Source organism: Cottoperca gobio, chromosome 4 (genome assembly GCF_900634415.1).
Source record: "Cottoperca gobio chromosome 4, fCotGob3.1, whole genome shotgun sequence".
Lineage (NCBI taxonomy): Eukaryota > Metazoa > Chordata > Actinopteri > Perciformes > Bovichtidae > Cottoperca > Cottoperca gobio.
The window spans coordinates 11,955,139-11,971,048 of NC_041358.1; the positions used below are offsets into that span (position 1 = coordinate 11,955,139).

The 15,910-nt window shown below is 40.1% G+C and overlaps 1 protein-coding gene across 1 annotated transcript in view; it reads left to right on the forward strand.

The window, feature by feature from the left end:
• Positions 1 to 397: 397 nt before the first annotated feature.
• gpc1a (glypican 1a) overlaps positions 398 to 15,910 on the forward strand; it is a 34,362-nt gene continuing 18,849 nt past the window's right edge. The window contains exon 1 of the mRNA XM_029430328.1: positions 398 to 1,091. Within this exon, the coding sequence (XP_029286188.1) occupies positions 941 to 1,091 (151 nt within the window). The 5' untranslated portion in view covers positions 398 to 940. The remainder of the gene's footprint in view (positions 1,092 to 15,910) is intronic.

Consider the following 15,910-nt stretch of genomic DNA (forward strand, 5'->3'; position numbering starts at 1 on the left):
GACCCCCATTTGATATTACACTTTGGAAAACTTTTTACTTATTTGTGATTTATTATAACTTTAAGCCTTCATTTTGAGGATCGTGTGTAGGAATAATGAAACCACTGTGTGTTTTGTCATTTTCAATTAATGGGAATAAATATTATAAATCTTTGATGGAGAATCCCTGGAATATATAATTCTTCCACGCGTTCCCTCTAATATTATGACCTGCAGGTGGCGCTGTTTGCCGCTGGTCCTTGCAGCAGAAGACACACACATGTTCACACGCACACACAAAGAGAGCGAGAGAGAGAGAGAGAGAGAGAGAGAGAGAGAGAGAGAGAGAGAGCGAGCATCACACTCCCTCAAACACTCATTTCATTGTCCCAAAGCCCGGAAAGAGGGATTTACCGGACAGTCCTTCTCCTCTCTGAAACCTCATTTAGAATAACGGATTTTGCTCTTTTGTTGCCTTTAAACCGGCTGATTTCCATAATCATGAACCCGTAGTCTGCGCGTGGATTTGCACCGGCTTTGACTGAGCGACACCTGCTCTCCTGCACACTCTCTCTGTCTTTTGTCTCTGACATCTCTGCAGCTCACAGCCAGCAGCGCGGAGGAGGAGGAGAAGGAGGAGGAGAAGGAGGAGGAGCGGGGTGTACCTGACACCTACAGCCGCGCGTACAGCTCTCTTCCCCCCGCAGAAACACCCAGGACTTGCCCGCCACGGGTGCCTTCTTTTTCTCGCCAGGTTGTCTGTGCGTAACCGGAGCTTTGTGCAGTTTGTCCGCGGAAAACTGCTTCTGCTGACAGACTGAAAACTGTTTCAAAAAATACAAATAAAAAAGCAAAACAACACTTAAGACAGGAATCTTCCAAGAACTCCTTCTTGATTCACTCGGACCAGAAATCTTCAGGATTTTCTGACTGCAAGAAAAAAGGACTAACACTTGCGAAGATGCGTCTCCCGGTGCTTCTCTGTGTGTTGCTGTGTGTGTCTGCAGCACCGGGCCCGGTGGCCGGGGCGGACAGAAGCTGCACCGACTTGCGGCAGTTCTACACCGGGAAAGGGTTCACTCTAGTAGAGGTGCCCCAGACAGAGATCTCCGGTGAGTTGTTTCGGAAATTTAAGAAGAAAAAAACCCCACATACAGTTTCATGCACTTCACAACACTTATTAAGTCAGTTTTTTAATTATGATTAAAAACATGAAATAGCTGGTTTGCTCAAATTTAATAGGATGTTATGATATAATGTTCTCAATAACAGGTTTTCACTGACCTCACCCTATTTTGTGGGATATCTCCTATGGCAACAGTAAAGACTTTGTAATATTTGTATTGCAATCTTCCTTTAAGGATGACCCGCTTAGTTATTGAACTATGAATAAACCTGCACCTAAAGCTTGTTTAGCCAAGTTTTAAATTGCATAAACGTGTTTGAAAAGGTGTGCTTAGATCTCGGTTTATGTATCATATTGTTCAATACATTCCTATTTTCCATTGCCCTCACTGAGCAATGCAGCCATCCTTAGTGAGGTGTTTCCCACACTCTCCTGCACATCTCTATTATATTCCTTTCTGGGGCATTTTCATTGTCTGCTGCTGAAGGCTGGGTTGCAGGTGGGTGTAAGATATGTGTCCTGTGGTTGTTTGCTGATGTTTGCACTGCAGGTGTGAACAGCTATTAATATAAACTAAAAAGGGGAAATATAGATTCCTTTTCTGCTTGTGGCTGATGTAACTCCATGTTGAATAGAATAGCAGTAGTGCACTAATGTGTTCTTGGGCATTTTTCATTGTCTTCTCTGGGCTGCAGGTGGTGTGTGTGTGAGTGTGTGTGTGTGTGTGTGTGTGTGTGTGTGTGTGTGTGTGTGTGTGTGTGTGTGTGTGTGGGTGTGGGTGGGACTCAATAGATGCGGAAATGGCCTGTTTAGCCAATTGCATAAACTTATGTTTTAGGCTAGTCTGGGGCAACATCCAATAGCAAGTACAGCAAATCAAATCAAATCAAATCAAATTTATTTATATAGCCCAATATCACAAATTATACATTTGTCTCAGTGTGCTTTACAGACTGTACAGGTTACAACACCCTCTGTCCTTAGACCCTCGCATCGCACAAGGAAAAACTTCCTAAAAGAAACCCCATAATTAAAGGGGGAAACATGGAAGAAACCTCAGGCTCACAGCTTAACCTGCTGTAACAAAGTTAAAGAGAGAGTAAGATTTGGGATTTCATTCTTTTGTTTCATCCTCTCTTGTCAGCCATTCAACCATCCAGACAATCATGCATTTAATCAATCAGTCAATTACCCAGCCAGTCGATTAATCAATCAGCTCGACACTCAGTCAGTCCACCAGTCAGTCAGCCAGACATCAAAGTCTCTGTATCTCATCTCTCTGGTCTTCACTCTTCACACATACTAATTGAACTGGCCTGGCCTTGATGAAAATGCAGTTGGGAATTGTAGTAATTGAGCTGTTTTCCCCTTTAAGGCAATCAGCTGACTCTCTGTCTCTTCCTGTATTTCACATAAAGATGTACAGAAGAGCAGGAGATGAAGGCGAGGTGAGATTGAGGTGTGCGTATGTGTTCAGCGTGTATGATCTGAAGGTCATTTCATGTTGTGTCAATGAAACTAGTCTTGTATGGGCATTTGAGTTATTAATATTGGATGAGTTTGTGTGTGTGTGTGTGTGTGTGTGTGTATGTGTATGTGTGTGTGTGTGTGTGTGTGTGTGTGTGTGTGTGTGTGTGTGTGTGTGTGTGTGTGTGAGTGAGTGAGTGAGTGAGTGAGTGAGTGAGTGAAATAGATACCAACAGCCTAGACAGGAGCGAACCAAAGAAAGATGGAGACAGAAACAAACAGAAAAAGAGAAAAGAGAGACAGACAGTGAGATGGGTTCGCAGAGACAGAGCAAGCGAGTCACTCAAGGTTTCTGTCAGACCCGACACGACTTTCTCCCTCCCTTTCCATTAAAAACTCATCTTTTATTGACAGATGAAAAACACAAGGCTTCAGTCACTTGGACCTTGATCTGCTCTAGTTATTTGAGCAAGAGTTTCTTCCTTCCCAGAACCCATTAAAACTGACAACCAGATAGAAACAGAAAGATGGAAACTGGCGGCAGAATTCCCCAGAACAGGGGCCCTTCAATCTTTCTTATCTCAGGGACCCAAGGTCGGTAAATTTAGCTATTCCGCTCGGGGAGAAACAGACTCCCTCGCACTCCTGTGTCAGTGTCACTCATGAGGGTTTTAGTGTTGACCAAGGTGAGGGTTCCTCATATAAACAACATTTTGGTGCAACCGCCTGAGGTGGTCATGTTTTCACCTGGAAAGACTTCTTTACAGACCTGAGATACATGTTTATTCATTCATTTGGATGCCGTTTATGCACCTTTACGCCCATTAGGAGGAATATCAATTTTTTGGATGATAAAGCTACTCAATTGTTTCATTTTCGTCCACCATTATTCTTGCAAGCATGTAATAGGACTAATAAGTGCTCAAAAGCAACTACTTTATAGTCGTTTATATATTTTTTAACAGCTGTTTCTTTTCTTTTCACTGTCTCCAAAGGTTCAAACTGACTTGATTATTAAAATATTCAGGTTTGTCAGAACTTATAAAAACACTTAAAGCTGACGGACAGGGAAATGCTGGATGAATTTAAGAAGGATAAGAGAACTGGAATCTTTTTTTTCAAATGTAAGACCATAATTAAAATAATTACTTAGTTTAATTTCCAAATTAAAACTACACTAATTAAATATTGACTTTATTATAATGTGTGATTGTGTTTATTGTAGTCCTGCCTGTAACCGCACATTGATACTGACACATTGGACATTTACCTCATTATGAAGGTAATGATAAAGTTATTTATTAAAAGAATCAAACTTAAACATGTTTTACTGTAGAACATGATATTAGCACATATTAGCACCTTCCTGCCCATCCTGTTCATTAAGGCTCACATTTGGAGGAGCAAACAGTTTCTTAATGATTTAGGACAACAGCCAGCTGTTACGAATCACAATCAGTTCATGATTTGCATTATCTGCAGAGTACTTTGGTTTACTGACACCGCTGGGTGACAAATACCTCAATATACAGTACAGGACAGTACTCCTGGGATGGGCATTGTTTTGACTTTTCTGATACCAAAACCTGATTTCAGTACTTTCTTCAATGCCATAAATCTGACAAACGTCTCAGTTTGTTTAAAACAGTTTCTACTGCAGACACATTAAGTTCTGTAGTCAAACACGGTTGAGGTTTGATACTAAGCCCTTTGCTTCTCAAGTCAGTCAGACATCTATGTCTATGTTATTTAAACAGCCCCACCAATTAGTCATACAACGTCAACACAAAAGTGCATTTAACATTAGTAAAACATTATGGGCAGGTATGTTGTTATTGCGAGCGCATTATTTCTTGTATTAAACATATATTTTGATTTTCGTAGGGGAATTCTGGCCACTGTTACTACCACCAACTAGTCAAACATCAGCGAAATTCAATTAGTTGATGCATGGAGAAAAGTAATCAAAATGTTCCATCTGTCTCGCTTGTTTTTTCCACACCAACATAGTTGCCAGGTCTGTACTTGTAAGTTGATATAATACCTCTAAAGTAACCTGTGCGTAATTCTTCAAACAGATGCTCTTAATTCCTACACAGAGTAAAAAAAAGAAGAAGCTCCTATTCTTCTCACAGCTATTGTCCTACAGGTTTAACATCATGTGAATGGAAGTCGTCTTTCCTGCTGTCTACCTGTCTGTCGTTGTGCCTGCGAGCGTTTTTGTAGTTAAAGACTAGCTTCCCCTATAGTGTGTGTGGGTTTAAAAGTCAGTGAAAGCCAACACCTTCTCCAGGGAAGACACTTAATTTAATTCACACATGCATTGTCCGTGCAGGGCAGCACACACCCATGTGATCGTATGACACACAGAAACAGAGAGGGGCTGCAGGTATATATCCTGCACGCTTCATATTCTGTATTAGGAGGTATTGAGTTTTAACGCCTGTGTGTGTTATGTAGCCTACATATTGAGTATTTGTCCCATTGTTGCCTGTTTGAAAAAACAAAGGAAGGGTGTGTGTTTGAGTGCCAGAGTTTAACACGATATACTGTGTTTTAGGTCAGATGTCCCGTAGATTATGATACATTACAGGTTTGGTTACCAGTCAATAACTCTTTAACAAGGCTGAGTCAGCTAGGGAACCTCTATTCATTTACATATACATAAAGTCAGTAACCTTTCTTTAGATACACTGTACTTGGGGCTGAGGAATAATTCAATATTATCAGTCATTAATCGAGTTTCCATACCCATGGATGTCTACAAAACTTCCATGAGGTAAGTGCTGGATACAAAAACATCAATGAGAGTACTGTGGAAACATACCGCACAATGCATCAGAGCTCCCTTAAAGCCTCATCGAGTAGGATTCTCCTAAAAAAACAACATATTGACCCATCCAAAAATCACTTATGGCCCTCTAGAAGTGTGTGGCGGTGTCTGCAGAGACCCTGGCCTCTGCCTGTATGCTCTCTTTTCTTTTCATTTTTTGCATTTTACAATTTCTGCGCTGATGAAAAACCTGCGGTCAAATCTGCTCTGCGTTTTAATCAAACGTTGCCTTGCCTGGAGAATTTCCTTTCTATGTATTTTTAAGTTTACCTTACTTGAGAATATAAAGCCCACTACAAATGTATTGATATAAGCCAGCATCAATATTTTACCTGCTGCAACATCTGGTGATGTTATCATATCTGTCCACTGTCTGTGTGTGTGAGCGTTTACGTATTTGTGTGAAGAGAGGAAATTGATACTGTCCGTCATCTGTCACACATCACATGCTCACTCAGGCGCTCATAGCACACGCCACCAAGTGGAACGTCGAATACCCAGTGTGCATACACGCACACGCGCACACACACACACACACACACACACACACACACACACACACACACACACACACACACACACACACACACACACACACACACACACACACACACACACACACAATCTCTTTATACTATTCTATAACTTTTGCACTCGTCTCGTTCCATTCCCTTGTTGTCTGTCTTATTCCTCCATCTCTGCATTGTTGTCTCTCAGATAGATGAGGTTTGCCGTGAGTGTGTGTGTGTGTGTGTCTGTTAAAAGCAGAGCTGTGAATCTTTCATGATGTCTGAGGCAGCGACATGAGAGAAAGACAGACAAGGATAGAGGTGAGAAGGAGAGGGATCTGTCCTTCATTGACATGGGATGGATGTCACTTCAGCGGGTTTTATACTGCTCCTGGCTCTTGTTGGATGCTATCACAGTTTGGGCTAACGTTAGCGCCTCTGTCCTGCTCTTTATTAGATTTACGCTCCAGCACGCATTCGATGAAAAAAATAAATATAACTAGAAATGTCAGCAAACTATAGATTGTCATGAATAAGCCTACCAAAGTTGCAAAGAATGAATTTACATTGCAAGAATCTTCTCTACAGTGTTGAAGCTTGATATACAGTACGTAATGCGGCCGCACTAATAATGCACATTTACATTCTACATATGAACCCATAGCTACTATCCAGAATGAGTGTAGGTAAATGTCTGATAGATTAAATCCCTCCATTGCTAACATATAATCAAGTAAAAGTGATAAATGCAAGGGTCGTACAGCCCTCCTGCATCCTGATCACGTACACTTTAATAGGAGTGGTAGGTAGGGGGAAGAAAAGAACCGAGGAGCAAAGGCACAAATCGCTCGATGCCTTAACATCAATCTTTGCACCTAAAATCAATGTGGTACAAACCAGCATCGTTTCTCAATAACCTCTGTCTTTCTTTTCCTCGGCTTCACTCACCCACAGCTTTAGTTCACACCTCCCCTCCCTGTACTCTCTCCGCCCTTTAGTGTTACTTCTTCCTTCTTATCAGCCGCTATTTTTACTTTCTCTTCCTCCTCCCAGCCCTCCTTCTCTCATCTTTCTCCCCCTCTCTGGGAGTCGAGCATCCATGTGTTTTCCAAATGAAAAGATGCACTGTTAGTCTGATGTGGTGGACTCGGTGGTTGCTCGGCTGCTTTATGAGTCAACGCTTTTCATGCATATGCTTCACGGCCATATACACTGTGTGCGTGTGTGTGTGTGTGTGTGTGTCTGAACTGAAGGAATGGAGATTTATTGGTAACAGGTAACATAGTGAATGACTGGTTATTGGTGGTTTCAGAGCTGATTCTTCACTTACATTAAGAGACTACTGAACAATCTAATCAAAACAGCATGCTCATTCAATATGAGATCAAATGATTAGTTAATAATAGGGCTGTCTAATGTATCTTTTTCTTTTATTGTAATCGCAAGTTAAAAGAGAGCATCAGTAGAAAACTGCACTTTAAAATGTAACTATCATTATTTTATGTTCAGTTCAATTTAATAAAGAATAAATAAATAGAAAATAGTTTTAATTCAACAAGCAATGTGTTGTACTTTAGCAGCATACTGAAAGCAGCAGTGAGGCAGAACTGTAAATATATTTGATTAGATTAGATTATCGCGATATTCAACAATGTTATTGCATATTGCACATTTCCTCATATTGTGCAGCCCTGGGTGATACATTAATTAGTCATTTATCATTCAATATATGTTCAAAGCAAACATGTAAACAATTTACTGGTTCCAGCTTCCAGAATGTGAATATTTGTTGGGTTTTCTTCATCTTAAACGGGATTTTTGTTTTGGACTGCTTGATGGACAAAACACTCTACATTATACAACACTATATATATATATAGGTGTGTAGTAACGTACTGTGAGCCTTTCCTTGCACTTGAAAGAGTTTTTAATAACTTCTTATGACAGTGAATAGAGACGACAGGAGTTGATGAGATGTGTCGGCTTAGTGCGTTCACTCTGCAGTTCAGCTCACAGCTCGCAGCTGCATTGTGGTTTGTAATTTCAGGGGAGGACACGAGTGCAGCCTCCTCAGTGGGTTATCTACAGTATTAGAGAATGTACAGTGAGGCTTTACAAGGCCTCGGATTTCTATTAATTGGTTATTACAAGGATTGATTGGATTGTTGTTCTTCAAGTCTTTACTGCAAAATAAATGTCCATCAGTTATAAACAAGATCAGTGCAGTTTTCCATGACATGGAGTTATCATTTTGTAAAAAAAGAGTTATTCTCAATTATATTATAAATATAATACACTATAGTTGCCAATTTATTATGTACATCTCGCTAAAAGTAATTCAGTCAAATACAACAGTCCTGCAATAAATCCTACTTTCATGAAGGAGGATTTATTGCAGGACACAGAGAAGTGTTTCTGTTATTCAGCCTTCACTGATTGATATAAATGGGGTGGACAAAATAATAAAAACACCTGCGAGTGTAACGCAATACAATTTCAATAAAACCGTGACATTTTGGATTGGATTGTTGTATTAGTTTTAGCTGGGTGTACCAAATATGTTATATAATACATCTTTGGATTCAAAAGTTATGTTTATACTGTGAATCAGCTTCCAGATCAACAAAGCCAACGACAGCTGAGTGATTCAGTGAGTTTGTGAAGAATGCAAATAATGTTAATAACTTTAATATTATTCATCAACGTACTAATGAGTTAAGCATCCTTGCTTTGAAGTTTTTCATAAAAACATCAAGCTGCTGCTACAACACAGAGTAATATAGTAAGTGAACCATTTAGGGCTGAGCATTTTGATGGGGTTAAAAGTAAAAACATGAAAATTACAGTCAAGTCTGTATTTATCTGAGAATTTGTATGCAGTTAGCAGCCGGGAATATTAGCCTCAGTGTGTTGAATGAGTACATTTTGTTCAATGTACTGTACAGTCACCAGGGGAGAAATTACATTATTACAGATAATCACATTTTGTAGTTTGTAAGTATTTCCTCAAACCCCAGTAGGGTTTCTATCTGTTTTATAGCTTAAATGGTCTCTGTAGAAGAAGCTTTTGCAGAATGGAGGATGTTTTTTTTTCCCAGTGTCCTGACAGAGTTCATAACAACACATGCATGCACACTCAGACCCAGAGCATTGATAGGATCAGCGACCGGTGGAGAGTGTTATCGGGGGCAGATCTCATTGAGTGTGACTGGTCATCTTTGGCAGGTGAATCTGTCACGGCTCTACGAGGTAAAACAGACTTAGCACTCGTTTCCAATAGCAACAGAGAGCACTGATCATCTATGATACATTACATGTTAATGGAGTGAAAAGGTGATTGATTTTAATGTTGAGGAGTGTGTTTAGAAGTCCAGATCAATAAGGGATCAGGATGTATCTTTCAAAGTGTTTCAGAGTGTTAGTTCTTTTGCTGCTTGTCACCCGCCTGGATATAATGAGAAGTGTGGTTAGTTAATGGAGAATGTGAGACCAAATGTCGGAAGAAAGCATCCATCACAGTGTGTGTTTTCCCGTGTTTTCATGTGTGTATGTGTTTGTGTGCATGCGAGGCTCAGATAGAGGCCTATAATTAGACATGTTTCTGTACTTGTGTTTCTCTGAGCCTTGCCGTGCTTCCTACAGCCCGTCTCTCTCATACTTTTGTAAAACTCATTTTAAGCTCCTGAGTCTCAGCTGAGAGACTATTTCATGTTATTTTCTTATTGTTATTTTTATGGCATTACTGCTTTATTAGATAGTTTGCCATCGGGAGTGACCGAGAAGTTTATTTGATAGAGGGGGAAAACTGCATAAAAACAGCTCCTTGGCTCATAACATTTTGAAGACGCATTTTGTGTCAAATCCTCACGGTACACCAGGGTGTCGATATGAGTTTTCAGAAAATGTTCCACATTTTTAGTCCGCCAGCTCCTGCCCAGTTCTTACAGAGCCTTGCCCAAAGGCACCATGGGCGACACCATAATGAATTTCTGTGAATAGACTTCCAAGCAGAAAAACAAGTGCTCTTTATGAAATTTAAATAGCTGCTTTGCATTTTCCTCTCTTTTCTTTTGAATCTTGTCAGACGTTGTCATCGCAAAAATATTTATAGTCTTCTTATACGGCAGTAAAACAAACACTGATTATCTGCTGATCATTTTAATCCTTCCCAGGCTTTAACAAAACCCATTTTTTTGTGATAAATTGAAAGCACATTGGTGATTATTTTTCTTTCTTTCTCGTATCTCGAGGAATCATATCCATATTAGACATGATTTACGTCCAACTTTACCAATGCAGGAAGTAGCGTTCCCAATATAAATCAATTTAGAGAGTAAGAGTGTGGATGTCGGGGAGGTGGAGTAGCATGTAGCACATCAGACTTGCATGCAGAGTTTGCAGAGTTTGCATGTGTCCTGCAGACCTTAACCATAGTTTAATGCCCATGCGCAGATATTGTAGATTTATTTAGAATCAGCTTTGCAGTTCTTGTCTGGCGCTCTGGCTAGTTTTCAAACCCAGTGTGTGTGTATGTGTGTGTGTGTGTGTGTGTGTGTGTGTGTGTGTGTGTCTGTGTGTGTGTGTTTGTGTGTATTGCATCATACAACAGAGTTTCAAACATATATGCATAATGCTGTTATTTCTTTCTTTAGTCAAACTTTAGATAACATTTCTGTCCAGCTCCTTCAGTCCAAAACCACGCATCTGTTCACCCAGCAGCTCTAATCAGGCAGCAAATGCCACATACATTCAGTTTGTCCACTGTTCTGACATTGAATACTTGCCCTGGAAATGGCTGAGACCTAATGTTCCCCCCGAACCACAGAGATTTGATGGAAGGAGAATCCGCCTCTGATGTGTCCCTATTACCCCCACTCACACATGACACACACTCACTCACATTCATATACTCCCACTTCTCGCTCAATACATTTGGATTAGAGACTGATGTCTAATCTCCTGCTGATCCCGGCATGTTAATCTAAGTGTTAACAGTTCTTGGCTCGCAGCCTGATGGCTAACGTAGTGACCTTGCCACAGAGGGAATAATACAATCTCTAACTGAGTTATTCCATATTTACTTCTGTCTCTTTGACCCTTCAGCATGTTTACATTTGCAGAAACTCTCATTATTTCATACTTAAAGCTTAATATTTCTCACTTCTCTCCTTTTGATTTGTCACAGGATGACTCTTGTTTAGGGTCAACTGTAAATAAGGGTTAATCCCAGCAGTTAAAGATAGCTGACTTGATCTTTGACTTTTGACAGACTTATCCACAGACTTAAACAAAGGTGCGCCGTCAGACACCGACTCTCCTCAGCGTGGCACACACCAGTTGGCACTTGTGCTTTTTTACAGACTGAGTGAAGGGGAGTAAAAGTAGTACTTAGTTTAAGAGCCTTTAACTACTCCCAAAAATGACATAGAATTATGGTATTATACGGTGAAGTTGGTGCCATGTGAGCAGACACACGTGCACACACACACTCGTTGGGCAGCACACAGGGCTGGACTGTGGGGTGGTGGTGGTATTTTTAGTTCAGTAATAGTCTAAAATAAGGAAAGGTCCTCCGTAAACACAGTTAACCTACACCTCCCTCTCCTTGTCTCTCTGCCTCTTAACTTTGTTTGTTTTTAACTCACATCCTCTAATTTTTCACCCTCTCATTCCCTTTTTATTTCATTTTTACAAGTCTGGTCTTAAAACCTTCACAGCATCAGCAACTACATTTTTCATTACTTGGTGATGCATGTTTGTTTTTGCTCATTACACATGCCTGTAGTGGGGACAATAAACACAGTATTTAATATGTAATGACCATGGTAAATATGTTATAAAAAGAATGAGTAAACAGGGGAATGTAAGCTGTGGTACTTAAAAAGTACTAGCGTCCACCACTTTGGTTCAGACTGAAGTATCTCAAAGCAACATTTTCATTGTGAGCATGTTAGCATGCTGGTGTTAGCATCGAGCTCAAACACCACTGTGCCCAAGTACAGCATCACAGAGCTGCTAGCATGACAATAATATATAATAACTTTAATTATTTGATTAATAATTTAGTCTATAAAATGTAAAAAAATACACAGAATGCGGTTTAGGTTCAAAATAGAAGAATATCTTTTCTTTCAGACACGTCGTGAGATGGACGTGGGAATATGTGCTAAAGTATTTACTTTATTATACTAAGAAAAGCAGCAAACTGGATGTTTTTTGTGGAACTTTGGCATTTTAAGATTAATCAATCATCAAAATATCGACTAATCACTTCACCTTGACTTTGAGTACAATTTGCATTACAAGAGACTTTTGCAGCATTATTTGCAGTAAACATGCAACTATTGATATAAGCTACAAGACAAACATCCTCATTGATTTGCATGTTGACCGGAGGTTTGGAAAGCTCTGCTTGCTGTGGGAAAAATGTGATGAACTGTCATAAAACTGCAGTGCAAGTCATTTTTTGTGATGATGGAGAATCATGTTCAATGAAGTGTCAATCAATTACGCAGGCAGTTTATGAGAAACTGCGAATATATCAGCAAAAAAAAAGAGGAGTGTGACTTTAAATCACAAAATCGCAGAGAAAAGATGTAAGCTAGAGATTTATTAGACACTTAGAAGTAAATTACAGCTTTATAATTTACTCCATTTCCCCTTTTTTCTCTCTCTGCTTCTTCTTCAGTCTCCACCCATGATCTTTCACTCCTCTCTCCCGCCTCTCCCTCTCCTTTCATTTTCATTTTATTGCCTTCTCATCCCTCCATCTCTTTCCTCTTTCATCATTACAGCTCCGTGGCTCTCTCCTCCTCTCCCCCCCTCGCTTTTTGGTGGATAGTAAAAAGGTAAAAGTGTACTTTGGGAGGAAGGCCATGTGGAACGTTAAATCACATACAGGTGCCCTTAAGAGAGTGTGAGATGGAAACACACACAGATGCACCATCAGCCTCATTTAGGTAGCAGTAATTTGCCACAGTAAGTGACAGGGTTATTGTAAGACGCTCATTAAGAAAAGGAAGCAGAGAATAAACGTCTGACTGAAGGGAATAAATTCAAACCAGTGCGCCACTTTTACTGCTCAGCAATAAGCTGCTTTGATGTGGTGTGTGAAGGCAGAGCTGAGGCAGACTCAAGGTGTGTGTGTGTGTGTGTGTGTGTGTGTGTGTGTGTGTGTGTGTGTGTGTGTGTGTGTCAGAGTGGTAGTTACGTCTTCTAACACTGATTTTACATTTTATATGTAATGTAATCACAGTACTGTGTGAAGTTTTGCTCTGCATGTATGTTTACGTCCTTACAGTTCCGAGGGTCAGAGGTCAGATCAGTTACTAGGAGACTGTTACCACGGTGCCAGGTCACTTCCTATGACAGACTTTCATCTCAGCAGGAGAGAGGGAGGAAAAAAGAAAAGTAGGGATAAGTGGATGACATGAGAGGAAATAAAATGAGGCTGGATTGGAAAAGGAGAAGAAACCTGAAATAAATGCAAAGATGCCTTGTTGTTATATTCCATCATACAGGATGTTGAACATGGATGACTTTCATGACAACTATGACCGATAATTTACTTCAGACTCCTTCCATCATAAGAGTCAATATTATCTTGTTTTTAGGCAGGAGGATCATGTTGGTCTGCTGGTTGATCCACCGCGTTGGACCAGACTAAAATATCTCAACAAGTATTAAATGGATTGCCATGAACTGAGAACAGACAACCCCGACCTGGAACATGAATCCTCCTGACTGTAACCTGTGACTTTTCCCCTAGTGCCATCAGCAGTTTGACATTTGCTTTTTGAGTGAAATGTCTCAACAAGTATTGGACTGACCATTCAGGAGGAATACACACACACACACACACACACACACACACACACGCACACACACACACACACACACACACACACACACACACATACACACACACACACACACACACACACACACACACACACACGCACACACACACACACACACACACACACACACACACACACACACACACACACACACACACACACACATACACACACACACACACACACACCATGTGGAGATTTGCTTAATATTTGTCTGAACATCTGACTGCCTGTATTTTTTGCTGATGCCGTTTCCAAATTACTGCAATTAACTTGGAGAACACACTGTTAGTATTTCTGAAATGACGGCCGGAACATTTTAAAGTATGACTGATCTTATAATAAACTGGAATTATCATTTAGAGAAATTGTTTCATTCTTTTAATTGGACAACATTGCTGCTCCACCCTACAGGAGAGGTGTTTGTCAAACTCAAATTGTATTCCCTTGTCAGCAGCAGCTGAAGCAGGTTGAGCAACGGTCTAACATCTGGAAACTAGTCATTTGAGAGACTTCAGTTATGCTTTACTGTGTGCTGATTCAGCTTCGGCGTATATTGCCGACCTCTGAGAGAGATTAGTCTGCAGTGTTGGTGCAGGTTAGATGTGTGATGGAGCACTTTTGTGGCTGAAAGTGTAATTGGATTTACACGTCTCATTTAACCTGCTAGATGCCTCGACAATCCCAGATATTGGAAACATTGCTAGAGTTTCTCAAGTAAAAACGAAATTGATTGTGTATTTTTCATGGTACAGAAATTGCCTTTAATTACTTACGATTAAAGAAAGTGCAACCAAAACCAACCAGGTCAGCAAAGTTCAGCCATTTTGGTACTTTATTATGATTAAAGTTATAGTTGCAAAGTGGGGGGCGGGGGGTAATTTAGAATGTGTATTTGTTTTAGCAGCAGTGTTCCACAGTTTCAGCACCTATTGCAAGCTGTGTGTGTGTGTGTGTGTGTGTGTGTGTGTGTGTGTGTGTGTGTGTGTGTGTGTGTGTGTGTGTGTGTGTTAGAAAATAAGAGATTATCTTGTGTGTACATTCCTTTTAGTGTAACCTACAGCCTCAGGGTATTATGTCTTTGTACATCACATTAAATGTCTCCCTACCTTTTGTGTGTTCGTGTGTGTGTTTGTGTGTGTCGATGGATAAAAGCTTGTACATATAATTTTAATAACTGGTGTGTGTTATGAAATACACTGACCTGATCTTCTTAATTGTATGTCTGGTGACCCTGATCCACCTAATCAAGGCTACAAGGGGAGGTGTGTGTGTGTGTGTGTGTGTGTGTGTGTGTGTGTGTGTGTGTGTGTGTGTGTGTGTGCGTGTGTGTGTGTGTGTGTGTGTGTGTGTGTTCTCATAAGCTCCCATACAGGGATGAAAATGGGTGCAGTAGCATTAATCTTACCCTGCATAGATCTATTGTTATATTGTATATATTGTGGTTTATGATTAAATTAGGAGTTAATCTGACTGCAAGGATTCTAACCAAAACCTGGAAAAAAAAGGAGAACAAGGAGGAAGCCAAAAATCGCTGGTGATTTGTGTTGCAATGTTGTTTTAATGTTTTGAGTTGCAATAATCTTTTTCACTAAAATGTAGGATTCTTGTTTCCACTGATTTTAAAGAAACAGTTCAACATTTTGGGAAATACGGTAATTTGCTTTCTTTCCTAGAGTGAGATAAGAAGATCGATACCACTCTCATATCTGTGTGTGAAGAGCCAGGAGGTGATAAAGACAGTAAACGGGGAAAATAGCTTCTCTGGCTCTGTTCAAAGTTCCAAAATCTGCCTTCCAGCACTTTTGAATCGCACTAATTAACACAATATATCTCCTTTGTTTAATCCACCCTAACACAGTAATATAAAACTGACAAAAAGTGGTTTTCGAGGGAGTCAAGCGAACAGTTCAAGCTATTCTCCCCCTGGCTCTAACTCTGTATCAAATGCAAAGACATCAGAGTGGTTTCGATCTTCTCATCTAAATTTGGTGAAGCGAGCAAATTAGAGCATTTCTCAAAAATGAAATATTTCTATGCACAGATGTCAGATTAAAAGAGGATTAAAAGATACAGATGGAACTGATAATAATTACAGTTACACGATCTCAGTATATCAAACAAAACAATCCGCTCT